The 26,310-nt window shown below is 48.2% G+C and overlaps 3 protein-coding genes across 6 annotated transcripts in view; 1 reads left to right on the top strand and 2 right to left on the bottom strand.

Moving 5' to 3' along the window:
- Positions 1 to 2,479: 2,479 nt before the first annotated feature.
- Positions 2,480 to 6,877, bottom strand: LOC135812869 (riboflavin-binding protein-like). Its single transcript, XM_065326089.1, has 3 exons — positions 6,620 to 6,877; positions 4,275 to 4,489; positions 2,480 to 3,419 (listed from the first exon to the last, which is right to left on the bottom strand). Exons 1-3 carry the CDS (start codon positions 6,699 to 6,701, stop codon positions 3,153 to 3,155), a joined length of 564 nt encoding a protein of 187 aa, XP_065182161.1. The 5' UTR covers positions 6,702 to 6,877; the 3' UTR covers positions 2,480 to 3,152.
- Positions 6,878 to 6,997: 120 nt separating this feature from the next.
- Positions 6,998 to 14,326, top strand: LOC135812860 (dol-P-Man:Man(5)GlcNAc(2)-PP-Dol alpha-1,3-mannosyltransferase-like). Of its 2 annotated transcripts, none has more exons than XM_065326080.1 (9): positions 6,998 to 7,049; positions 9,002 to 9,101; positions 9,811 to 9,958; positions 10,383 to 10,543; positions 10,872 to 10,992; positions 11,521 to 11,726; positions 12,007 to 12,070; positions 12,833 to 12,969; positions 13,935 to 14,326. In XM_065326080.1, exons 1-9 carry the CDS (start codon positions 7,013 to 7,015, stop codon positions 14,089 to 14,091), a joined length of 1,131 nt encoding a protein of 376 aa, XP_065182152.1. In that variant the 5' UTR covers positions 6,998 to 7,012; the 3' UTR covers positions 14,092 to 14,326. The 2 variants fall into 2 exon arrangements, with proteins under 2 accessions (XP_065182152.1, XP_065182149.1); XM_065326077.1 differs by lacking the exon at positions 6,998 to 7,049 and adding an exon at positions 7,338 to 7,524.
- A 774-nt stretch (positions 14,327 to 15,100) lies between these two features.
- Positions 15,101 to 26,310, bottom strand: part of LOC135812878 (5'-3' exoribonuclease 1-like) — a 44,507-nt gene continuing 33,297 nt past the window's right edge. The window contains exons 34-42 of one of the 3 annotated variants that reach the window (XM_065326102.1): positions 24,938 to 25,022; positions 23,939 to 24,626; positions 23,486 to 23,564; positions 22,887 to 22,950; positions 22,416 to 22,503; positions 21,267 to 21,374; positions 19,060 to 20,364; positions 16,309 to 16,353; positions 15,101 to 16,277 (exon numbers count right to left, since the gene is read on the bottom strand). In XM_065326102.1, coding sequence (XP_065182174.1) covers positions 16,309 to 16,353; positions 19,060 to 20,364; positions 21,267 to 21,374; positions 22,416 to 22,503; positions 22,887 to 22,950; positions 23,486 to 23,564; positions 23,939 to 24,626; positions 24,938 to 25,022 — 2,462 coding nt within the window. In that variant the 3' untranslated portion in view covers positions 15,101 to 16,277. Of the gene's footprint in view, positions 16,354 to 19,059; positions 20,365 to 21,266; positions 21,375 to 22,415; positions 22,504 to 22,886; positions 22,951 to 23,485; positions 23,565 to 23,938; positions 24,627 to 24,937; positions 25,023 to 26,310 lie in introns of all 3 variants that reach the window. The other 2 variants (XM_065326107.1, XM_065326097.1) reach the window with 2 other exon arrangements.

The raw sequence follows: 26,310 nt of genomic DNA on the forward strand, positions 1-26,310 counted from the left end.
GTGCCTGCAGGGTACAACTTACTAGCCTGTTTGACCTTTTTGGGTGCAGTCCTGTCACTCGAGTTGAACCCGAGTTGAACCTTGGTGTGAAAGTTGTCACCTGCTGGCGTGGTGACCAGGTGATTTGGGCACCCAGGACCACGTGACCGCTTCTTCAACCATGTTCGATTGGGAATAAAGGAGGAACGCTTCATCGCAGCCTTTTCGAACCAAAACCAGTCGACTCAGTGTCCCAAAGACTACAACATATGGGCCAATCGCGGTCATCCGTGCTTTTATAAGAACGAAATGGCGCTTTTAGTGACATTTTGCATACAAATCCCCATCTAGTAGGGCGCAGTCACCCAGTTTCGGTGGAAGTGCGCGAGTTCGATTGGGATTCAAGTAGGAAGGGAGCGTCTCAGCTTCCTCGGACCAAGACCATTCGACTCAGCACCCCGAAGACTACAACTGGTGAAATTTTAATTTTTGCCTTAACTTCCCCTTTAAGCGACCACCCCACGGTGCAAGGAAAAGCGGTCGTTAAAGCCAGGTAGGTGGTCTTTAGAACCAGGTCCCACAGTATCTGTGTAGAACTGTCCGTGCATGGAAAACTTTTTAGCCAATGCTGCAGTACAGGGAAACTGAGTAGCCTGGGAGTTGTGAGCTTACAACTGATGTCCACACTGCACAGCGAGAGCCGGGCAGAACACAATTCAGCAGTCTTGATTTTGTTTACCCCAACACATGTGCATTTATTCACAGTCATTCAAGAGAAACCAGAAAGGAATGCATACAAGTACTTTTATATTTCCCAGACTATCATATGCTGCAGCCGATTTTGAATTTATGACGTTCTTTACGATCCTTTTACCCACAATTTTCACTTCGGTTACGAGCATTAAAGTGCAGGACGACCATTCAAGCTGGCATTGTTTGCTCAAATAACGGACAGTGCTGAAAGCATTTTCAGTAAAATAAACGAGCATTAGCAGCCGATGCCTACATGTAAACCAGTCAATTTTTGGAAATCGTTCTACAGTCGACCTACCCTTATAACGATAACCTCTATAAGTAACGATATTACCCTTATAACGATACTTCTCTGCCAAACCAAATCATGACGTTTGTGTATGAAATGAACCAGTTACCCTTATAACAATATTTCTTGGTCTGACACAAATATCGTTATAAGGGTAGGTCGACTGTAATTATATGCGCCTCGTTAGAATAATGGCTTCTACAGTACATGTAGTCTGGAGCACTGTTCCTCACAATCAGGGAATGGCACAATTTTCCGACGCCACCGTCAAAATGTTGGTTCGTTTTGGCTGTGGCATGTGTAGAAGGCCCTAGGCCTGTGGGGATTGCCCTATTCAAAATTTAATAATAATAATAATAATGTGTACAAATTATACAGGAAAACCTGTGACTAATGACCACCCCTTGGTGCCAGAGAAAGCGGTCTTTAGTGGCAGGTGGTCCTTAGTTAGAGGTTTGCACCTCGCAACCATACATGTACAATGTATATGAATGTGAGACCGTCTGTGCCTGGCGAAGTGGTCTGTAGTACCAGGCTGGTCGCTAGTCACGGTGGTCTTTAGTTACAGGTTTTACCAAGAGTACATAACCCCCCCAGAGTGTGCAACGCCTGATCCAGCTCTGCATAGGTTCTTGGTCGAGCGGAATCGGATCTTTGCGTCATAATACCGTACACATCTGAGGGGAACCCGGGGAGTCGCGGGTACTCTTGGATCAAAAACAATGGTGCCCTGCCTCGAGACCGGCCTTGCGCGTGTGAAGTGTACGCATGACATCAGAAGATCCGATTCCGCTCGACCAAGACCCTACACAGAGCTGGATCGGCGTTGCACACTCTGGGGGGTTATGTACTCTTGGTTTTACTGTAGATGGCATTATGGACTCAGCAGTACGCAAGCCTTGCTTGATAGTTTAACATCATGACTGCATGCAAGAACTGGTCTCTACGGTCTACCAAACGGTTTAATACTGATTGCAGTCAAGAACACAGTTTTCAACAGTGTTTCCTCCATCAGTGTTGTCATCATACATGTTTATAGGTACTCACTGGCACATGTACATGATAATAATAATAATAATAATAATAATAATAATAATAATAATAATGCTTTGACTCGAACTCGCAAGGTTGATTATTATCTCTTGCACCTTTTACTGGTTTAGGACTTGTGCCCAGTCCTGAAGGTATTGCTCATTGTTTGTGTTTTTTATTGTTTTGCATTTATATTTACACTGCACCCCCCTACCCTTGGCTAGAACCCTGATGCTTGAAGTACATGAACGTCTGGGGAGGAGTATTCCAACAAAAGAAGAAACCAGGGAGTAGTTTGGGTGCGGCTCCCTGAGGGAACACATGGTGCGGAGCCAGGGACCACATCACCATCAAACCACCGCCTCAGACTCAATGGCATGCACCTCCGCTTTGCATATCACGTCACGCCACTCCAGCACCGATAACTCAGAATGTTACTTGTTATCTGCTACATAGCCATGAAACGAGTGACGAAAGTAAGGCAGATACCGAAGGCTACATATAAAGCAAACCCGGCGGTGTCAATGAAACTACAAAAAAATCACGGGCATTAAAATCTAATGATAAATCTATTGCGCGTTCCTAAGAGAAAACAAAACACAAAGTCCAGCTTTGATAAACAGAATAATATGTGCACATAAAAATAGATCCACAAAGGAGAAAGAAAGGAGGCGAATCGAGTGCAGTGCACTTCAAAGTATGTGCACCGACATAGCTCACGAGTGAGAAGCGTGGTAGTGGCTAATGCAAGCGAGTACAAACACGCACACCCACACACACAGTCACCCACACCCACCCACACACATATACACCTTGGACCTTGGAGGACGCGCTGCCATATTCTGGCTATGCGGACACACACACGCACACCCACACACACACACACCCACCCACATTCACCCACACACCCACCCACACACACACCCACACGCACCCATACCCACACACAGACAACCTAAAGTAAATAGCCAGAGAGCACACAGGGAGTCTGAACGAGGTGTTTTAGAGCACAAAAGGAGAACATACCTGCTTACAGCATCAGATGTGCACCACAGAGGCACACGTTCCAACACCATACTTCATCAGTAGCTCACATCAATCAGAAGAGGCTATGGATAATGGCCAGGCCAGCCGATACGAGCAGCATCGGTGCAGTGCTATACTGGCTCGTGTGCAAGTGCGAGGCCGCAGAGAAGGCACTCGCGTTGAACGGCATGCACGATCGCGTGTTGGTCCCGTAGCGGAAGAAGTTCGCCTCGCAGAAGGACTTGCCGGTCGCATAGCGGCTGCTCAGGGACATACCATTGTGCAGGGCACCAGAGCACTCGTTGTACGTTTCATCACAGAAATCTGAGCAGATTGAGGCCTGCACGGTGGGTGGAAAACGGAAAAAAACAAGCAGCACGCTTAGTTGCAACGGGGTTGCGATACAGAGCCAGGAACGAAGAATCTATCAACCACACTGCCGCAGTTTCGTGGGCATCTGTCACGAAATAGTGAAGAACAGTTTTCTGTTAAATGCCGCCTGCTTTCCATTTCTTCACAAGTACACCATGTTTACCTCACACAGACGTCTGATAATTATCGCCGACGTCGGTACCAGTACTTCGAAAATAAAATTTACACCTTAAAAGGCATCAATCTGTCTACAAGGTTTGCTTAGCTGTTCACCAATTTGAAAGCAACTGGCGAATGGTTCGATCTACTCTCATGGTTAAATTGGGGACCCCTTACGCATAAATAAACGAAACTCGGCTCTCTCTCACGCGAACCGTGATTTTTTTAATTTATTTTTACGCAAAAATTTCAAACTACTGGTAAGAAAATCCTACTATAGGAAGTAGTCTAGAAACAACTGCTACATGTACTTCAAGCACACATACACGCAGTCATTCCGCAGCTCAATCTCTAGAACAGAGCGAGAATGGACATCAAATGCCACTCCACTTATGAGTACAGTACTATCGGTCGCCAAAGAACTGGAGGGGGGGGGGGGGGGGGTCAGCCTAATAGCCTAGACCGTTCTTATTTTTGTCTCGAATATCAGTCTATGCACAGTCGAGTCACCGTGTATATATACATTGATATGATGTGCTTGTACAGTTCTAGCCTGGTCATTCCTCGGCAGTACTGTACATGTAGGACTGCTAGTGCTGCGCGGCCAGAGATCACAGTGGGCCCAGTCAACCGTACAACCCAAAGGCGTTCGACAAAGACCTACCTGTCGAGGAACGGTCACCAGGAAAGTGCGCTGGCGCGGATCGCAGAAGTAGCACATCATGTAGTTGACGCGGTTGCGGCACGCCTGCGACGCGCCCTGCAGCGACAGCATCTCAGCGAACACAGCCGACACCTCGGCGCGCTCGCAGCACGAGCTGTACTCGTACCACGTGCAGTTACCAAGGTTTGTCTTCGGCGTTGGCTTACGGTCCGTACCTGAACAAATAGCAGACAAGCACAAAATAAGACGCGGGCTCACACATAAATCTGTAAACACGCCCTAGCCAGTTGATAGCGGGTGCACAAAGATGAAATGCAGGCAAAACAAGTAAAAAAAACCTTTCCTGGACGAAGTGGGTGTTGCACCAAGTTCGACCGGCAAAAAAGTGAACAGAGGACATCACATTGCGTCGTGCACGCGGCCTAGTCGAATCGGCAATAGTGCATCGATACGTTTGGTTATTTATTGGTGTACCGTAAAGCACCGTTGATCCTCCCTCCCCCACGTTAGCGCTTTCCAGCTGGTTTTTCGGCAGGGGGGCGGAAAATAAAATCAAGGCTGTCAAATGCAGTACGATGTACACCGCGGAAGATCAGACTTGGCGTGCTAGATCGTGTACAAGTACATTTTCACACTGCACTGGCACGTGTTGTGTACAGCAGGGTATGCATTGGTTCAACGCCGTATTTCGTCGTATACGGTGAAGTCGCTTCAAAGGCAGACATTTCGACCGGGGGCAGAGACTATATGCATCAGTGGTACTTTACGGTACTGGGACTCAAGGGCAACTTTCTCAATTAGTTCGCACACCGAGTAGTTTCACTAGCTAAGTGCGAGACTGCTGCCTTGTGTAAATCCTGATGGCCTGTTTGATTCGGACCTTGTCTGCTAATTGTTTGTTAGTACCGTACTGGCAATATATGTTGCCGCAGTGAGGCCATGAAGCGTTACATTGGCACATGTTTGCCGCACGCAGGGCGTTACATGCAAAGTCGCACAGGAGCCGTTACACAGGTTTCTATATTGCCGCGGTCCTTTTTTTGCTATTGCCGCATCACTTTTTTGCTATTGCCCCATCATTTTTTTGCTTGTGCCGCATCATTTTTTCTTTTCATCCACATTGAAGGCACAGAAATTCAGTTGCTATCCAACTGTTACAAACCCGACGGCAAAGGGCGACAACGATATCAATAGAAGACTGTATATTTTAACTATCAGAGTGATCTGTTCACAAAGAGATCATCAAATTTTTTAAAGGAAAGTGACATAGGGGAAGAGCGCTTCCTCCAAAAACTACTTTTCACCACGCGGTACACGTGCTTTCACAGTTTTCAGCCTTTTTTTTGCAGTGCAAACTGCAATGAAAAGATCGCCGCACCCCGCCGGACGCGCGTTACGAACTCAACGAAAATTTGTCGCACTAGCCTGGTCGCGCGTTACGCCGCACCCCCCTGCGTTACGCGTTACGCGGCAACATATATTGCCAGTACGGTACTTGTATGGTGTGGGAGCAAGTCAGTGGTGGTGTAGCCAGTATACAAGCTATTTCATGTGTGACAAGCGGCAGAGTCACGGTGTGTGCGTGTGTGTGTGTGTGTGTGTGTGTGTGTGTGAGAGAGAGAGAGAGAGAGAGAGAGAGAGAGAGAGAGAGAGAGAGAGAGAGAGAGAGAGAGAGAGAAGAGGAGAAGAGAGAAGAGGAGAAGAGAAGAAGAGGAGAAGAGAGAATGTGCACACATGCAAGGGACATGGGGTAGTCATCATGTTTGTGCATGGAGTACGTAGATGTTGCACAAGCGGCTTGTCCGAAACTCAAGTACACTAGCCTTGCTGTTGTTGATTTCTACAACTCGTATTCTTGCTAAGCAGCTGTCTGTGCTAAGTGCACTGATGGCCAGGGACACAAGGCACATGATTGCACTTCCACGTAATTACTAAAGTAGCACATCAATTAGAACTGAATGCCGGCTTTTTTAAAAAATGTGTAGGTTTCTCCCTGCCTGCTGATGAAACTGGATTTTCATACCAAATGCAGAATTTTCAAATTGTGTTTCAATCTCTCAAGCCGGGCCAGGACCTTTAAACTGTAGCTGGACTGATGAAATAATATTCTTTAGTTTTCATACAGGATCAGGGATGATAGGAGGAGACCCAGTTGTTCGATGGAGCTTCAGAGCAGCCTGGACTAACTGAAACATTCCTACAAAAACTAATATCCGGTGCACTCAGTACCACGGGCATGGGGGTACCAGACACGTCGTGTAGTGAAAATGTTCTCGTACACAAGTTCGCCAAGTACAGTACATTGTGAGTTCAGAACGAGGAAATAATCAGGCCAAACTCCTTACCGAAAAAAGGACAGTCTTGGCCAAAACAGCTCAATGCGAGTGAGAGAACTATGAAACAGACGAAGCTGGTAGCAGAAGCCATGGCTACAGTCTGCAGCTAATCGGTCAAGTAGAAATTAATTACTGGATCTTCGAAACAATTCTACATCTACCAAACAACAACGTCCCAGGCTCTCCTTCCTCCGCCAGTTCTCACGATGAGATCACTCTCACCCCACCAAATTAATAGCTGGATGGATGAGCTGAAGTAAAGCGAAGAACGCGATTTGTCACTCGAATGCCAAGAATGGTTATCTCAGTACAGAGTATCTGGCAGGCCAGGTCTTCATCACTCGAAACCCGCAGCCAGGTGCTTCAAACACGGGATCGGGGAAAGCACGACTTGACTTGTTGATGATTGGGACCGGGAACGCCTTTCAAAGTAAATTGCGTGATTATTTCTTGTTATTTTAGTCCGAGTCCGTCCGGTTTGTCGGTTTATTGGGTTTCAGGACAACTGCCACAAGAAACAGCAGTGTTAGGATGAGTTTTGTAGCGAATCAAGCCATGCATCACGTGTAAGCAAACTCAACTCGACCTCAGCTCAGCACTGAGCTGAGCTCAGATCAGACAGCTTTGTTGTTGTCAATGAGTGAGTACTCAATTATTTTTGAATGGACATGATCATAAAGATGTGTGTAAACTGTGTTGTTGTAGGGAAATAACTAACTTACTTATGCAGTAGGTTGTTAGTAGTAGAACTTATTGTAGTTCGCTTTTCAGTAGTGATCTTCACGTCGCCATGGCCAGTATAATAAATTTTGTTGCGGATGTGGCAACGAATCGCTCTTGGACAACGCCGATATGTGTCGCATTGCTGCTGTTTGAGGCTGTCCTCAATGTTGCTGTGATTTGGAAAGTCCCTTGTAAGTGATTTGTGCGGGTGAGCACACGACGCACGTACAGGAACACATACTCACGTGGATTTTATATTACGTATTTGTGCATAGCCTTTGCCCGAAATTGCCTTCGCAAGTCGAAACCATGATCAATTATAAGAAAGAAATTTGTGAAATGCATCAATGAAAATGAAAATGCCCCTCAAAGACGGTGGAATGAAAGGCTTAGCATTTCACTCTGCTTGTCCTACTCCAACGCTGTAGCAGGCATGTACATGTACATGTACGTGTACCATGTTCACAGACTCAGTGCACTGCATTACTACGTGTGCATGTAGTGTATCCACACAAGGCTGCACTTTACAAATAGTACGTCATTGTGCGGGTAACTGCTGTGCCGGTCAGTGAATTATTTAACTCTCGCGGATATAGACCAGCGCCCGGCGCAATTTCGCTGATAGTGCAAGGTTTGTTGATTAGCACTGCAGCGAAGTGCAATGCAGATTATAGAACATTGTAGCACTTAGCGTTCCCTGTAACAAGACGGCAACGTCTGTAGGGCCTTCCCTATCAAACTAATAAATTCTACTACACTACTGCTACTGGTAATTGTGCATCTGCATGTGACTACATTCACTAGTACTTGGCACTCTGCATGTCAATCCGTTCCACTTTGAGTTTGCCGGTACACACTCCCGTAGCCTCGTCTTGGCACAGGTTTCATGAGCTCAACTTAAAGTCAGCTCTGTAAACGAGGTCGATCTGTCGATTGTGCAGGCGGCGGGACTCCAACTAAGGTTAGATTACTACTTACTAGTCGCTGCAGGATCCAATAAGGGGAGGGGGGGGGGGGGCACAAAAAAATGCTTGAAGCATGGTTTCTTCCCACGCACCGTCTCAAGATTTACTTTTCACCACTGTATGCCGAGGAAATGTAACGACGAGAAGCAAAGAACAATAATGATAGGTAGTGAGCGCTGCGTCCCACCAGCCTGTGTAGAGTCACGGGAAGTGTGAGTTTCGAAGTCTGAAGAAAATGTTGAACGGTCTGCTGGGATGACGGCTACACCATAGCTCTGTGGTTAGAGCGTCGTTGGCCTCGAGCCAAGGTCCCTGGTTCGAGTCCTGGTGGTGACAGTCAATTTTTTCTTCAGACTTTTCCCTTGTCCATTCCCTCTACTACTTCCATTCCCTCCACAAGTGAATAAATGAAGATAGGGTTATTCCTTTGCATAGGGGTTGCTCTGCATGAGGTGGTGTGTATCTAAGCACGGAGAGCTCTGCAATGCTTACAATACAGTAATACTCAACATTCCCAGAGTACCAAAGATTTAAAATCTTGATCCTTGGCTCTCCATCCGAGTTTGATTCGCAGAGTATTTAAACCTTTGTGTGTACATGTAGATTAGAAGAATTCCTCAGCTGTTCTGAACATTTGAAGCCCTGATCCTGCTGAGTGTTGTTGTGTTCTGTGTGTTTGCATCACGACTTGCTTGCTGTGTAGACACAGAGATCGATTGGGAGGCGTACATGCAGGAGGTGGAGGGAGTTGTGAACGGATCCTACAACTACTCGACGCTTGAAGGTGGCACCGGACCACTTGTGTGAGTACTCTGGCTGTATGATGCGGACAGGATGACGCCCAGCTCACTGTGAGGGGACAGAACATACGCATGCACACATACAAACATAAAGGTACACACGCACACACACGCACACACACACACTCTTTCTCTCCTTCTCCCCCCCCCCCCCCCTTCTCTTTCTCTCCCGCTCGCTGACGTAACATGCGGACATTTTGCAATGTGCCTGGTCTGTTACTTGCATACGTCCAGGGAAGATTGTTCAGATTGCCTGATGCACAACCTGCACTGCCCTATTGGAGATGATAGGGGTCAAATCAGATATGCATGTCATGATGTGATGATGTCATGATGTCATGATGTGATGATGTCATGATGTGATGATGTGATGATGTCATGATGTACATGTACTGCTGTCATGTAGTCTAGTGCTCCACTTGGACAGCATCATGGCACAGATGCAAACAGCGGAAACCCTGCAGAGTGCTTGCCTGGAACGACAGTCAACCTCATGAGTAGCTACCTCCAGTCTAACATCAACTTGGGAAGAGCAACACAATCGTCAGACCTGGCGACAACTTGACTATATTTTCAACCTCACAGAGAACGACTCGTGAATAGCGACACTTTTCTCGTGCACGACCGAGGTTCGTTATTCGCCAGGCTGGCTGCACACTGTATTGAGCTTTCCTTCCTTTTCTGTCTGTCTGTGTGTGTACGACCATGGCAGCTATCCGGCTGGCTTCGTCTACGTCTTCCTCGCTTTCTACTACGTTACATCGTACGGTGCTAACATACGCCTCGCTCAGTACATCTTTGCTGGTCTGTACATGCTGAATCTTGGCTTAGTCTTCAAGCTGTACCATGCCACGAAAAAGGTATAGTGCTGGAATTTGTTTTTGGAATGTTACCTGTATCTGTTTCCCGTGTGCTTTTATGTTTGTTGTTTTCTGAATGCTTGTGGTACATGTCATGTACATCTGTCTTGCTGGTTTGGTATTGTGGTCTGTTGGTCCTAATTTGTGGGTTTGTTGAAGCCATGACTCTAAGATGTTGCTGAAGTTCTGTGGTGCATACAACTATCTCTTCTGTTCCTTTCTGTGTGTGTGTGTGTGTGTGTGTGTGTGTGTGTGTGTGTGTACATGTGTGCGCGTGTTTGTGTGCGTGTGTGTGTGCGTGTGTTCTTTTCTCTGTGCGTGTGTGTATGTGTTCTTTTGTATGTATGTATGTATGTATGTATGTATGTGTGTGTGTGCCTGTGTGTGTGTCTGTATGTGTATGTACATGGCCCTGTGTGTTCAGGTGCCTCCGTTTGTGCTAGCCGCCATGTGCCTGGTGGCGTATCGCATCCACTCCATATTCGTACTGCGCCTGTTCAACGACCCGCTGGCCATGATTCTGCTCTACCTGGCCGTCAATCTGTTCGTGTCGGGCCGGTGGACCACAGGATGTGCCGTGTTCAGGTGAGCAGTGAGACAGACAGACGGATAGACAGGTGGACAGACGTGCAGACGGACGGATGAGCAGAAAGGCAGACGGACGGACGGACGGGTGGACGCGTAGACAAACAGACAGACAGACAGATAGACAGACAGATAGACAGAGGCATGACTAACTAGACACTGCAGTCCACCTCGGCGGCCTCTGATGGATCTTGCCACCACTGGTCCGTACAACGTTTTGGCATACATGTGTGTGTGTGTGTGCATGCGTGCGTGCGTCTGTGTATGTGTGTGTGTTTGTGTGTGTGTGTGTTTGTGGGTGCATACGTGCACGTGTTGCTTCGCACAGCCTGGCAGTGTCGGTCAAGATGAACATTCTTCTGTTTGCGCCGGGGCTGGGCATCCTGCTGCTCCAGTCACTGGGTCCAGTGCGCACGTTTGTCAACATTGCAATGTGTGCAGTGATTCAGGTTAGTTATCAGTGGAAGATGGTCCTTGGTCACATGACTGAACTCTACTGGAGACTGGCAGTTATACTGTGACCTGCCACTCATCTCCCCCATGTTGCTTGCCCTTTTTTTTTTACATGAAGCCATCACTACAGTACATGTACATTCAGAAATATTTCAGGTTTGGGTTTTATAAACCCGATTTGGGCCTTAATTTTAAAAGCTCAAACCCAGTTTTTGTTCAGTTTTTGTCTTTGAACCTGCAACTCGTTACTCGGCACATTGGGTCGTGTTAAACCTGGCCGAATTTGGCAGCACCTCACTGGAACCTAATGTCTTCATGACGTTCACGTACTGTGGAAGTGCATGAGGTGTACATACACATACATGTATGCTGTATACTACATGATGTACATGTCAAAGAGTACTGGAAAGAGTACCTTTCCTCTAGATTGTATTGGTTGCCTAATTACCACTCAGGCTTTTGTTCTGGGGCATGGTCGCTTGTCCTGGGTGATCCGACTCTTTCTTGTGCTGTCATGTGTTCAGGTTGCCCTTGGTGCACCTTTCCTGCTGGTAGACCCCATGGCGTACATGAGCCGCTCGTTCAACCTCGGCCGCCAGTTCTTCTTCAAGTGGACGGTGAACTGGCGCTTCCTGGCCGAGGAGACGTTCCTGGATCGGCGCTTCCACGCCGCTCTGCTTGCCCTGCACCTACTGCTGCTGATCTCCTTTGCTCTCTTCAGATGGACAAGGTGTGTGTGTGTGTGTGTGTGTGTGTGTGTGTGTGTGAGAGAGAGAGAGAGAGACTGCAGTTTGTACTCCGAGCTGTTTGATGATTAGCTAGATGCCATGCTACTCCAGTTTGACAGCAAACTTGGGATAGTGTGTATGTGTGTGTGTGTGCACGTGCATGTGTTGTTTGTTTTTTTCTCCTCAAGCCAATGCTATGCAACTCCAGGCATGCTTGCGTTCTAATCAAGGAGTCCATTGTTTTCTCGCTTGCTTGCTTGTTTGTATAATTCCTCTATGCAGGTCTCAAGGCGGTGTTGCCGCATTGTTCCGCACTGTCTACCCATTAAAGAAGCTGTCAGCGGATCATATCCTCTCGTTTATTCGTTGCATGTCCATGTGCAGTGATTGGTAGCAAAGTCCGGCCGGGGAGGCGGATAGGGGAGTAGGGGAGGGGGGGGGGGGTACACATGTACCTACTGACAGTACTGTTTCCCTTGTGAGCTAGTGCAGTTTAGGAGCAGGTGCTGGAGTTCCAGTCTAACATGCTTTGCAGCCCGACAAGACAGTGCATGGGACTAGTTTTATTGCTTATATTATCTCGTGTTATGATCCGCACGGGCCCGCTGTTGTAATGAGCAAGCAAACTTCACTATCAGTCTCGTTCTTGTATGTTGTGTGCATGCAGTATCGTATTGTGTGTGCTTGTGATATCCGCAGCTGAGCACGCACACACACACACACACACACACACACACACACACACACACACACACACACACACACACACACGCACACACACACACACCTGTCGTGTCCTGTCCTGAACATTGCCGTAAAACGGTCACATGTCCCCTCGTACGAGGGGCCGACAGACATGGGGTAGGTCGTTGAATACGGCACGCAGCACGCTCCGCAGGCTAGCGGCCAACGAGAGCACACACACACACACACATGCACACACACTCTCTCTCTCACACACACACACACGCACCCACACACACACACACACACACACAACAGCTCCACACTTCTATTCAGTTCGGTGTACAAGTACATGGTGCTGATGTAGCCATTCAGGCATTCACTGTTGTTACCTTGACTACACCGCTCTCTCTCCCGGCATGCACATATCATCACCGTCCTGTTTGCCAGCAATCTGATTGGCATGGCATGTGCACGCTCACTTCACTACCAGTTCTACGTCTGGTACTACCACACCATACCCTATCTACTCTGGTCTACCTCCTTGCCAACTGTCATCAGGTAATGCATCTACTCATACAGTGGCATGGCCAAAGAAATCCAACTCACGTGCCAAAAGCAGCGCCAAGGCGCATGCGGCCCTCAGATCAGTTTTGGAGCATGCATGATGCAATTGAAATGGAAACGTGGCGCTACGTTTGACCCGCGGGTTGGATTTCTTTGGCCACAACTGTACATAGTTATTATACCATGTTGCTCCATGAATTCCGATCAAGCAAATCAGCTTTGCGCCTTGCACCATTTTCGCAGCCCAGTGTTCGCAAGCCTGTGGCTGCGCAGCGCCCGCGCGTGCTCGACTCCGCGCGATTTGATTCCATTGATCAGTGCTGTACATGTAGCTATATTTCGATGCAAGTCAGCGATTGCAGTAGAGAAACTTGCTGGCCCATTTCAAGTCACCCCTTGTTATAATCTTTGGAGGCTTTGACACTACATGTACATGTATATGTATATGTATATGTGCGGGCTTTGTAGGCAGTTGTTTAAGAACCCCAGCCTGCATATAGTGCTCTATGTCCAGTGGACAGAGAGAGAGAGAGAGAGAGAGAGAGAGAGAGAGAGAGAGAGAGAGAGAGAGAGAGAGAGAGAGAGAGAGAGAGAGAGAGAGAGAGAGAGAGAGAGAGAGAAGAGAGAGAGAGAGAGAGTAGTTCAATTCTCACACAGCAATGGTACCACCAAGTCCTTTGCTGTTACAGTCAACTTTGCGTATAACGACACTCGGCGGGGCATCAGAACACTTGAGAAAAGTGTCCTTATTCGCGAAGTGTCGTTATACCCGAAGTCTCATTATATGTATACAGGTAGAATGGACTTTGCTCTGGGCATGGGAATTCTGTCGTAATTCGCGAATTGTCGTTATATCCGCAGTCGTTATTAGCCAAGTTCACTGTACTCAGTGGCTTGCAACAATGGTGAGTGAGGCCGTTGGTGTCGACTCGTTTCTCCGTCTGTTTCTGTCCGTTCAGGCTTGCTCTTCTACTCGGCATCGAAGTGGCGTGGAACGTCTACCCGTCGACCAACTGGAGCTCGGCTCTGCTCCATGTGTGCCATGCCATGCTGCTCGCTGCTCTCTGGATAAGCAAATCCCCAGCTCCGGCGGCGGCTACGCCTAAGCAAGATTAATACATCCCAGTGTAGGTGCTGGCTGTCTAAGTCAATAAGTGGCTGGTTTTGCTGGCAAAATCGGGCCCACACTAAGTTACCGCGTAATACCTATTTACATTTTTTATTCATTTTTAAAATTACTTCAAAAGTATTTTTCCTTGATGCGAACGATAGGATTCGTTTTGCTTCACTCTCTTCTTTACAAATCTCTCACCTTATCAGGTAAAGTAACAGAGTGCCTGTACTCAGTTTACTGCTGGTGTGTGTGAGTGTGTGCACGCGTGTGTGCGTTCGTCCCGGGTGCACTATGAAAAAGTGCGCACAAGCCTGGATCATCAAGAGTACATACCCCACCCGGCCCCAGAGTGTGCAACTCTCGCATGCCATGCTGTCCCCGACTGTTATCATATATTTTTAATGCAATGCTCCTCACGCGAGTGATATACTCAATTATTACATGTCAGGTGACCGTTTCCAGGTCTACAGCCAATCAGCGACCAGATAGAGCGGGCAATATTCCTCCATACAAGCCCGCTCAGGCGGTCCAATATTACACGATATTGCCCGGCATTTGACCCCATACAAACTGTACACATACACATACAAGTAGGTGCGCATGTAATACCAGTTAGACACATGTGCCTCGTGGTTTTTCGTACCATGATCCCGAATTCCACGTGTGAAGGCAGTGTACGTTGATGAGTACATCAAATTAGGGAAGTATGCATGTAATAAATGTGTTATAAGCCTCGTAGTACGGGCAATACCGGCTACGATATCTGCCGGTATTGCCCTGATACTCGGCTAATAACACATACGTACAACTTTTGTACTGGGTGCCAACGCATCACGCGTAACTCCATGCATGGACTGATTAATTTTGTACAAGATTAAATGGGCCTGGGATTTGTCTTCCATCCTTGTGTCAGCCCATACTAGTCATGTGGTACAAGTCTATGCATGCACACACCCCCCCCCCCCCCACACACACACACGCGCCAGTGACACCAACAACGCGCAGAGAGAATAGCTTGCTAAACTTCTTCTACAACTACAGGGCCACAGTGAAGGCAGATTTCACATCTGCATACCTACAGAGCTGGAAGAAGACAGAAGGGGGAAGCAGAGGCAACAGAAATAATTATGTGTGCATATTATAGAGGAGGAAAACATATCAAAAGGGCGCAGGACACACGGATAGGATACGAAATGATTTGCCCGAACAAAGAGTGTGATGAACAGCGAATATGACCAGGCATGTAGTGAGGAACAGTAGGAAAATAGTGGCTTCACTAGACCAAGCATGGCGGTACAGTGGGCTAGCCGTGCAGTGTGCTCCACCGCCACCACTGCAAATGCAATGCCCACGGTCGAGCAGTCAAGTACGAGCTCGAAGCAATGCAGTGGCAAGCTAGTGCACATGTTCACTTTTGACCCGCAAAAATGCAACAACAAGAAAACAAGGTGTGGATAATTATTAGACGCCGTGCTATACCAACAAAAATCGTTCCAAATATTTTATCACCAGTGCAAAACAAAAACATTGACATGATAATAATTATTTAAAAAATCACCAATCACTGAAGTCTACCATCAACTCGAACGACTCGTGATTTCAGTGTCCTCCAAATAATTGCAAAATGAACAGGAGGCGACACACATACTCTATCTAGGATATACGTGTACTGTATTCGGCTAGCTGCACAGATCTAGCTGTTCACAACACTCGCACGGTCAAAGCACATGTATGCGGAAAATCATAGTGGTACAGGTACAAGCAATGAGAGCATATGCATATTATGCATGAGGAATGTATAAATAATTATGATGAAATAAGCTAGCAGTATGTATGGCACGAGCCAGTGTTATGCATGATGTAAGCTAGTGCTATGCATGAGGTAAGTCAATGTTATGCATGAGGGAATCTTGTGCTATGCACGAGGTAAACCGGTGGTATGCATGAAGTAAGCCGGCGGTATGCATGATGTAGTAGTCTTGTGCTATGCATGATGTATGGCATACGCCAGTGTTGTGCATGAGGGAAGCTTGCGCTATGAATGAGGTAAGTACATGTTATGCATGAGGGAATCTTGTGCTGTGCATGATGTAAGCCGGCGTTGTGCACGAGACTACATGCATGTCCCGGGGCATGCAGGATGCCTTTACTAACACAGTGAAGATAAGCATGTGCTTGTGTCTGCTGCCTATTGCTTCTTAGCTGCTTGTGTCGGCTGCCTATTGCTTCTTAGCTGCTTGTGTCGGCTGGGGCTTCATGAGGACCTGGGATGAGCAGAGTTGCGCACAGCACGGCAAGGAAAAGGAGATTTTTGTTTTGTATTTTGTATTTATTCAACATTTCCTCGCTCGTCAAACGACTGCCAATGGCAAATGAATGTGACGACTGCCAATGAAAAATGAATGTGAAATGAAGGGTGATAGCCAACCACGGCAAATATCCGAAAATTTACAATGTAAATTTTCCGGATAAATTTTCGGATATTTGCAGTGGTTGGCTATCACCCTTTTTAATGTCATTATGACTGTAGGAGTACTGCGTTTTCGCAGCAGCCCTTGTCGGCTGGTTTAGTTCACAAGCATTATATCACGTAAGGGCATTGCGATGCCCAGTGCTGGGATGAACGTAGTTTTCTGTGAATGAGTGTTCTCACCAATGTTTACCGAGCGAACGAACAAATGTTCTAACTTTCTCCCATGTTTGGAATGTGCCAACTCTATGACTAGTGAAAGAAAACAAAATGAAGGCGGAAAATCCTTTACTTGTCAGGGATGAATTTATCCAGTATCGCATCGCAGTTTGCTACGCAAAATCGATCTACTGCTACTCAAAAATCACAGTGACACGCAGAAAACTGCGATACATACATGTACAGGCTATCCATGCTTTTGTAGCTTACGCCACCCTTTGTTAATTCATTGTTTAACGTCCTTTTTTTCGCGAAAAGGTACGCGGGAGGGCGGAAAAAAACAAAAGCCCATTCCAAAAACTGGAAACCCCAATCAAACATTTTGACCAGTAAAGCATGTGATATACACAATATTTCTGGGTCTAATGGCACTTGCAGGCATAGAACAACACTCTTTGATGGTACATTGGAGCACATGCCTGATGAATCCAACAAAACAGGTACATAGCATGGAGTTAGCATGTCATGAATTCATTACATCTGGATTTTTACTAGGACACACACCGTACGATATTTAAAAGCCAACAAAAAAAGAAAAAGAACACAAGACAAAGGCATGCCCGGGAGGCAAGATTATAAGTTTAAGGTCATGATCGGCACACTGTGAAACTACACCATCATGTATTTACAACTTCGCATATTATTGGTACTACTACTTTCTTGTTTTTTTTTCCGGTCGGAGGCAAAAAGGTACGCGGGCGCGGACGTTAAACAACGAAAAAAGAAAGGGTGGCCTTACGCCACAATTGAGATTTTGCATAGCAAAAACTGCTATGCAAAAACGTGACAGTAAATTCATCCCTGCTTGTACATGTACATGTACATGCTTCAGCCGTTCAGGGAAGAACGCCAAGGCTCTAATCATGAACGTTACATGCACCGTCTGCAACGCACAATCTGGTGCACCCGGCCAACTCTCAAACTCGTCGCAATGCAATTTGCCTGTACATGCACCTGCATCAGCTAGTACATGTACCCTGATAATATGAAATATACTCTCTATGGTCCATTCTCTGTACTGCATAGCGAATGCGCCCATCACAAGTCAACCATAATATGCTTGAAAGCAGATCAACCTTCGAATATATTTTTTTTGATATGCCGACAAAAGTTTTTTTTTCCACGAAGTTACGAAAGTTTGAAGTCGCCCGGTTGATTCTGCATACCGGGTTAACGAATATTCGCCATGAGAAATATTCGTTCGAATGTGTCGAACCGAACGAATATTCGAACATTCGGTATATTCGTTTCACGCGAAACGAAAGCAGAACGGTAGCCAAAAATAATAATTTAGTGCGAAAATAAGAAAAATAAATAATAACACCCGAAAGCGCTAAATACAAAATCAAGAAAAAGGGAAATTATAAACCATGTAGCGCTAATGTGCACCAAATAATAAGTTAAATGATAATAAAGCCGAGTTAAAAACACAAGAAATCATAACAAAAGAAACAAACTAATAATACGAAAAAAGAGTAATAATATTAATGGGAGAACTCTCATAACATCGATTGCAGGAGTCTGTTCAAGGAGGATCATTCAGTTATCGGAGCCTAGCCTCGGCAACCACGAGATCTACCGAAGCAGCTGTGACGGAGGGAGTGAAGATCGGACGACGAGCTCCACCTTCGAATATTCGAATGTTCGAGCGCAAAGTTTTTTCGTTCGAACGTTCTTTCCATCAAAACATTCTACATGTAGAGTAAAACCTGTCAAGGCAACCACTCTGATAATACAACCACTCTGATAATACAACCACTCTGATAATACAACCACTCTGATAATACAACCACTCTGATAAGGCAACCACTCTGATAATACAACCACACTGATAATACAACCACTCTGATAATACAACCACTCTGATAATACAACCACTCTGATAATACAACCACTCTGATAATACAACCACTCTGATAATACAACCACTCTGATAATACAACCACTCTGATAATACAACCACTCTGATAATACAACCACTCTGATAATACAACCACTCTGATAATACAACCACTCTGATAATACAACCACTCTGATAATACAACCACTCTGATAATACAACCACTCTGATAAGGCAACCACTCTGATAAGGCAACCACTCTGATAAGGTGACCACCTGTCCTGGAGGACCTCTACAACCAGGACCATGGGATGTTATTTGCAGTCAAATGACCCTGGATCAAGAGACTACCTGTACACGGGGACCACATTGGTAAGGTCCCTTGATGGGTCGCCTCAGACAGGTTTCAATGCAGCTGAAAATAAGAGTTCGGTGTCTTACCTGGTGAGGAACGAACAGAGGTCGTGCTGCGGCGGACGGGGGCGCAGGCGTGGATCCTTGATGACCAGTGCCCTGCTGTTGCTGCTGCTGCTGGCTGGCAGCCGCCTGAGATTGCATTAGGACGTTGAGCATGTGAGGCATGCTTCCAGTAGCTTGCTGCTGCTGCTGGTGGTGATGCTGTTGTGGCGGCGGCTGCTGCTGCTGGTGGTGATGCTGTTGTGGCGGCGGCTGATGCTGCTGCTGCTGGTGGTGATGCTGTTGGGGCGGCGGCTGATGCTGCTGTTGTGGTGGCGGCTGATACTGTTGCGGTGGTGGCGGCTGATGATGATATGCAGCAGCACCTGGCGGCGGTGCCTGCGGACGGGGCAGGGCGGGATTGACCTGCATGGGCGCAGCAGGGAACGGGATCCCCGGCCCGTGTCCTGGGGGAGGACGTTGCTGCGGAGGCTGGTTGACGGCAGGAGCAGGCGGGTGGCCGTACGGAGAGCCCGCTGCATAGTAACCGGGATGGGGAGCAGTCACGGGACGAGGGGCAGCAGCCGGTGATAGGCCACTCAGCACCATTGGAAATGGCATTGAGGGCACAGCACGAGGTTGCTGCTGCGGATGCTGCTGCTGCTGCTGCTGGTGATAGTGCTGGGGGGATTGTTGTGGAAACGGCTGTGACTGCTGTGGTGGGTGCTGGCGCTGCTGCTGCTGCTGGTGGTGAAAGTGCTGGGGAGACTGTTGTGGAAACGGCTGTGGCTGTTGCGGTGGGTGCTGGTGCTGTGGCTGCTGTTCATGCTGCTGTGGATAGTGCTGTTGTCCTTGCACCGGGTGCTGTGGATGTGGACTACTAGGCACAGCAGGACTGTGATGACTGGCTGGGGTTTGCGGCTGACCAAACAGGGTGGCAAACGGTCCAGTGTCCCACGACGTGGACCCCGCAGCCGTGGACTCCGGGCCTAGCTTGCCACTCGGTGTCTGCATAGCTGCATGGTTCAGTTGCTGTAGTAGAGCAGGCATCAGAGCTGCCGCTGGTGCGGGTGCTACTGCTGGTGATGCCTCCGCTGCTGACATTGTTGACACCTCCGATGATGGTGACGTCGCTGGCGGTGTGCTAGACACAGGTGCCATTGCTGTTGCTGTGGCTAGCAGTGGATGAAGGACTGTTGCTGGCGTCACGACTGACGGTGCTACTGGCACTGCTGCGGTTGGCGTGGGAGCGGACGTTGACGCAGGAATAGACTGTGCGGGCTGTTGCTGTTGGGCCTGCGGCTGTGGGACTGTGGAAGTGTTGGTTTCCGCAGACAGGTCACCCACATGCTGTACCAGAAGGGGAAAAATAAAGGCACACGTTGGAAGAAAAACTACGCCACCTCTCCCAGTCTCACTCATTTAGGGGGATGGAAAAATTTCACAACTTCTCATCCCATAAACTGTGCTCAGAAAACAGGAATGGGGGGGGGGGGGTGTGTGGTTGGTGCCTGTTCATCTTGAAACGGATGAGCAGTTTGTATGTGAACTGCAGCGCTGCAGTATGGTGATCAGTGGCTGGTTGGTTGGGGGGGGGATAAAGCCTACGCGAATATGGCCGTTTCAGAGGAAACACCCACAATTTTGAAACAACCCCTTACTCAGGCCACAGAGAAGTACTAGTACTAGTAAGTGGAAATAGTAGATAGTTGTGCTGGATGCAATCTGAGCCAAAGTACAAAGCTGGCGACCGGCGGAAGCAGTTTTTGATTGGTCCGGACCCATTCCGAAGCAGCGATCACAACACTTCTTCCACGTCCAGTGCAGCAAGGGCCGTGCAAGTCCAGGGTGTGACATGTTTTACTTTGGGTCGCATTTCACCGAGCACACCTGTAGTAGTCTGGTAGTGAGTGGGACAGCCAGAGTCGGATAAAAGCAGCATGGTGTCCGACGAGCTGGAATGCAAAACCCACTAAATTTGAGAAAATGAGATTTCAACTCAGTGAAATCAAAACGTCTAAGGGCACCAGCAGGCAAAATGTCACGTTCAAATCTGACCAAAACCATTTCAAAACTAGAACCCACATATGGATTTAGAATTTTAGAATTTAGATACAGACCAAACAAATAAAAATAATCCATTTTTGGCCATTTATCCGAAAAGTGATGAAATGGATTTAGCGGGTTTGGCATTCCAGCTATTCATTACTGCTTTTGCAAGTAATGTTACATGTTACCTCATGTACACTCACCAGGGATGATAGAGCCTTGCCGGCCGCCGATTCGCAGGCCTTGGCCTGGCTGAGCGCGGGATCGCCCTCGAACCACATCTGTTCGATGTTCAGCATGGCTGTGTATTTCTGCAGAGCAGGCAGAGCAGTACACGCGGGTACGACACAACACATGACGAGATCAGTTTGTGTACAGACTTACAACATGCTATCTAGTATCAACGCAGGTCACACCGGCTACAGTAACACTGCAGTGAAAAGTACCCTGGATATAAAATACTCGTAGTGTAAAGCGATAAACTGTCGCGGCGCCCACATTTTGCGTTTTCATGAATTGGGCTGGTTCACGACGAGACACTTTTGCGATTCTATCTCTTCAGTCGGATCTTGTACTGTCTACTTCCGAAGTAGAATCAATGTACGGAGACGTTTACGGCGATTTATATTCACGAATGTGTGATGGTCACGAAAACAGCGAAATTTAATCTCTAGCGAAAGTTTCTCACTCGACAGTACTTGCATGCAATCAGCACGAATACTCTGAGTTACGGGCAGTGTCCCCCGGGCAGTGTACCCCGGGCAGTGCCCGGTCCCAACATGCCCGGATAAGGCAGGCGCCTAGCACTGGTGGCCGGGCAGGGGTGGGGTCCGGGGGCTCTCCCTCTGTGAGAATTTTGAAATTAGGGTGCAACATCCTGCATTCTGGGCACTTTTGACCATGGTCGGGCGACAAAGTGGTGCGGCCAAAGCCGGACCGGCTGCTACGCCCCTGTAAGGGGAGTTCTACTGTAGGCGTATCAGAGTGAGAGAAAACAATGATGAACATAATGTGCCAAGCAGCAGCAATCAACTGGGTCCTATCATCACTCACACCATGACCGTGGTGTCTTTGCTGCGAATACCCCTTTCCTCATCCACCACATATTCGGAGCATGGCCCATCAGTAGTTTTGTTTTTGTTTTTGTTTTGGTTGTCCAAAGCCTCTTTTACGGGCGAACAAAACACAATTCACCTGATGGTGGAGGATTGGAAAACAACTCACATAATGACAACAATTTCGTCAGGGTGAACAATCAATCAATCTCTGAATACGAAGATTACACAGGCGTACCGTGCACACCACTCCCATGTCTCCAAGTCTGGTGGCTGCTTGATGCCAGTGACACTTACCGAGTGCAGATGGGAGATCTCGTACGTGGGAACTCCCAGCTTTTTGGTCTTGCAGTGCAAACGTAGCAAACCCACGTGTGAGGCGCCTCTGAGAGCAGAGAAGGGACGGAGGGGGTAGAAAGGCAATAAAGTTACGCCCTCAATGCGAAGATGTAGCGGTCCAGCCAACCGGCAATGAACAGAGAATTTCAGAGATTACTAGTAGTAGTACGTTCACGGAGAGATACCCATTGAGAACTACAGTATGGTTTTTGAATCAGGAATCATCAGAGTTTTTGGGAAAACCAAATGTTTCCACTTGTAAATCCGGAGCTAAATCATTACATAGAAGCAAAATGACACTATTCGGCCAGGTTTTGGGCAGGTTTCGGTGAAGGAGTGTACAGAGAAGTGGCACCTCTGCTGTGCTTTCAATGATGTAAGTGTGTCAATCATAACAGGGAGAACCATGCTGTGCATGCAGTAACTTACCCGGTTTTGGATGTCGGTATTTGTGACACGGGTGCCTCTACTACCACTGTCTTCACAGTTGGTGCTGTACACACAGACAGACACAGAGACACACAGAGCCGTGAACACAGAAACACGGGGAATACACAGACACAGAGATGCAGACAGAGAGAGAGAGAGAGAGAGAGAGAGAGAGAGAGAGAGAGAGAGAGAGAGACACACACACACACACACACACACACACACACACACACACACAAAGAGACACAGAGACACGGACGAACACAGAGACACACATGCATACACAGACAGATAGACAGACAGACAGACATACAGGCACACCGAGGCAAAGGAACATGTCGTAATGCACAACATTCAAAATTCTGACTCCGCACATCACAGTGGGAGCTGCAGCCTACTGTATCCCCCCCCCCCCCCCGGGTTGCCATGCACCCATGCATACAGGCCCGTGGATCTAAAAAAACCCTGGCTGAATATAGCAAAAGACCCATCTCCCGTACGAAACAAACTCCGAAGGCGGCTCGGACAAAGCGCACAATGCAGGCCGCTCTAGCCGGAGGTAGAGCTGGCATGCAGAGAACGACCGGCCAGACACCAACCTGATTTGCTTGGAGTTTTACTAGCACCATCCGTTGCGACGGTCGTAGCTCCACCAATATTCAACATCGTCTTCAACGACTGCAGCCATTAGAAAAGTTCAAGAAGCAACAAGACACAACAAGCATCAAGTTAGGGGGCCGTCTGGGGTCTGGGGTCACTGGTAGTTTTTTTTCAAAACGAAATTTTATTATCAGCCCCCGCCCATCCACCCACTACTAGAAAAAGAGGAAATCACAAGAGGAAATCACAAGAGAGAGAGAGAGAGAGAGAGAGAGAGAGAGAGAGAGAGAGAGAGAGAGAGAGAGAGAGAGAGAGAGAGAGAGAGAGAGAGAGAGAGAGAGAGAGAGAGAGAGAGAGACAGAGAAAGAAAGAGGCAGGTGAGGGGAGACAGAGAGAGAGACAGAGGAAGACAGAGGGAGAGAGAGACAGGTGCGTACAGTCCATGCACTCACACTCTCCAACTCGGACAGCAGTGGCTGACCAGTAGATGACTCCTGGGAGGAGGGCAGTAACGGTACTGCGCTGCTGGTGCTGGTGGTTGTTGTTTTCGTGCTACTGCTCACGGCAGCTGAAGTGCTGCTGACAGATCCTTGTGTGGACTTGGCATCGCTGCGACTGCGCGATTGAGTCTTGGCATTGCCTGTTCCGGACAGTATGGGGCTAGCAGGATTCTGAGCAGCGGCTGGGTGATGACGCTGACTGGCGCCGGTGAGAATCTGAGCGGGGGCCGATGCGGCGCTCTTGGGCTGCAGCTGGCGCACGCCCACAGGCGTGGAGAAGCGATCGTTGCCAGGACGACCTCCGCCAGCACCAGCACCGCCGCCGCCCACTACAGACGCAGCCGTGCGGCCAACGAACGCCGAATGATTGATGGCGCTGGATGGTCCCCTTGGCTGCTGCTGCATGGGGTTATATAAGCGGCGCGTAGGAGTCTGCTGACGGCGGTCGTATGGCTGCGGCGCTTTCAGCGCGGCCTTGCGCTCGGCCGAGGCGCGTGCGGAAGACAATGCAGCTTGCATGGTCTCATCGGAGGCTGTGGCGGCAGCCGTAGCCTGCTTGGAGTTTGAGAAGGTACGCTGCCCGTGGCTGAGGCTGATCAGCGAGGCAGCCATCATGCGGTAACACCGCTTACCCGACGATCTGCACAAACAATGGAACGAGAGAAAGAATTAGAAATCATGGGAAAGAAACGAGATGTGTATGAACACGGACATGTGCGAACGTGTGCGTGTGCGCATGTGTGGGTACGTGTGTGTGTGTGTGTGTGTGTGTGTGTGCGCGCGTGCGCGCACGTGTGTTCGTGTGTGTGTGTGTGTGTGTGTGCATGCGTGTGTGTGCATGTGTGCATACGTGTGTGTGTGTGTGTGTGCGTGTGCGCACGCATGTGTGTATATCACTGTGTGCGTAGACCACCATACCCACTCACACCGACACCACCTAGGCATGCTCACCGCAGTTTCAAACCGCCATGGAACTCCTCATCGAAGAAGACTTCATACACCATTTCATGCTCTTCTTCCTTCAGGCTACCCAGCGCTGCAACAGGACAAACAGACACAGGTGAAAAACGAGACTTCACACCAGGGACCCAAGAACGCCAACAAATATTTACCATTTCCACTAAAGAGCATTGCACTAAATTTGGATACACTTTTAGTGGAATTGCCTGCACATTGGGTATTGAGAAAAAAAATCTGCCAAGTAAATCTCCATATGCCTGCCCCCTCCCCTCTTCCCCTCCCTCCCTCCCCCCCCCCCCTCCCTCCCTCCCTCCCCTCTTCCCTCCCTCCCTGGTACTCTCACAGGCTGCATACAAAGAGTGGGGCAACTTCCAGTTATATCACTCGCTATTCTTCAAAAAAACAACCGCTTGGTCCAGGAGGCACCAGCGAGGACACTGTTTGTGAGAGCATAGCTGCTCAACACACTGATAGACCACCTGTGCAGTAAGTCTCAAGATCCAACGAATTACAAGTACGCTTCTAGCACTCTCGCATGCTGCATACAAAGAGTGGGGCAACTTCCAGCTCTACCACTCGCTATTCTTCAAAAAACAACCGCTTGGTCCGGGAGGCAACAACAAGGACACAGTTTGTGAGAGCGCAGCTGCTGAGCAAGCTGACAGACCACCTGTGTCCTGGACGGAAGAATGCAGAACAATTGGCGTGCTAGCTGAGACATTGGCCAGCAATCCCCATTGTTTCCACCTTCCTGTCAAATGCAAAATTTTGTTTTACAAACTGTATATCCTGCCTCTTTTTATGTACGCTGCTGTTAGCTGGTGTGGCTTGTCCTCGGTTCTCGCTGAGCGTCTCGAAATCCACCATAGGAAACTTCTTCGTATCCTGTTTAGACTACCCCCTCTCTACTCTTCTACTTCCCTGTATGTCCTTGCAAATGCTTGCCCACTGTCAACCCACCGCCAAAAATTAATTTGCACTTTTGCTCACAAATTTAAACTAGCTCTACATCCTCCTCATCTTAGCGTGTATAACTGGTTCCGAACCACAGATGGCTCCCAGACAAGATGCTCTGTTGCCCTCCCCTTGGCTAAAACATCCTCCCGTGTACACTCCACTCTTTGTTGCCTACTCTGCTTGGCTTGCGCTGCCCGCTACTACGCGCAATGCCAGCACCCTGGACGCATTCACCACCACCTGAGAAAGAAGGGAAGAGGAAAATCGCCGTGCCAGGGAGAGGCGTGAGGAGGATGACCGGAGTGAGCGGGAAAATCGGGAGTAGGACGAAAAGAAGACCAGGGAAGAGAGGGAGTACCGAGAGAAACAGGAAGAGGACAGAGAAGCAAGAGAGAAACGGGAAGAGG

The sequence above is a fragment of the Sycon ciliatum genome, chromosome 1 (genome assembly GCF_964019385.1).
Source record: "Sycon ciliatum chromosome 1, ocSycCili1.1, whole genome shotgun sequence".
In the NCBI taxonomy this organism is placed as follows: Eukaryota; Metazoa; Porifera; class Calcarea; order Leucosolenida; family Sycettidae; genus Sycon; species Sycon ciliatum.

What these genes read in the sequence shown, in the direction of transcription:
- LOC135812869 (XM_065326089.1), bottom strand. Translation starts at nt 6,701, where the DNA reads ATGGCTTCTGCTACCAGCTTCGTCTGTTTCATAGTTCTCTCACTCGCA. An exon ending in CCAAGACTGTCCTTTTTTCG is followed by an intron (nt 4,490 to 6,619) that starts GTAAGGAGTTTG and finishes CTATTTGTTCAG; the next exon opens with GTACGGACCGTAAGCCAACG. An exon ending in TGGTGACCGTTCCTCGACAG is followed by an intron (nt 3,420 to 4,274) that starts GTAGGTCTTTGT and finishes CCCACCGTGCAG; the next exon opens with GCCTCAATCTGCTCAGATTT.
- LOC135812860 (XM_065326077.1), top strand. Translation starts at nt 7,401, where the DNA reads ATGGCCAGTATAATAAATTTTGTTGCGGATGTGGCAACGAATCGCTCT. An exon ending in GGTGGCACCGGACCACTTGT is followed by an intron (nt 9,102 to 9,810) that starts GTGAGTACTCTG and finishes CGACCATGGCAG; the next exon opens with CTATCCGGCTGGCTTCGTCT. An exon ending in GCTCTCTTCAGATGGACAAG is followed by an intron (nt 11,727 to 12,006) that starts GTGTGTGTGTGT and finishes TCCTCTATGCAG; the next exon opens with GTCTCAAGGCGGTGTTGCCG.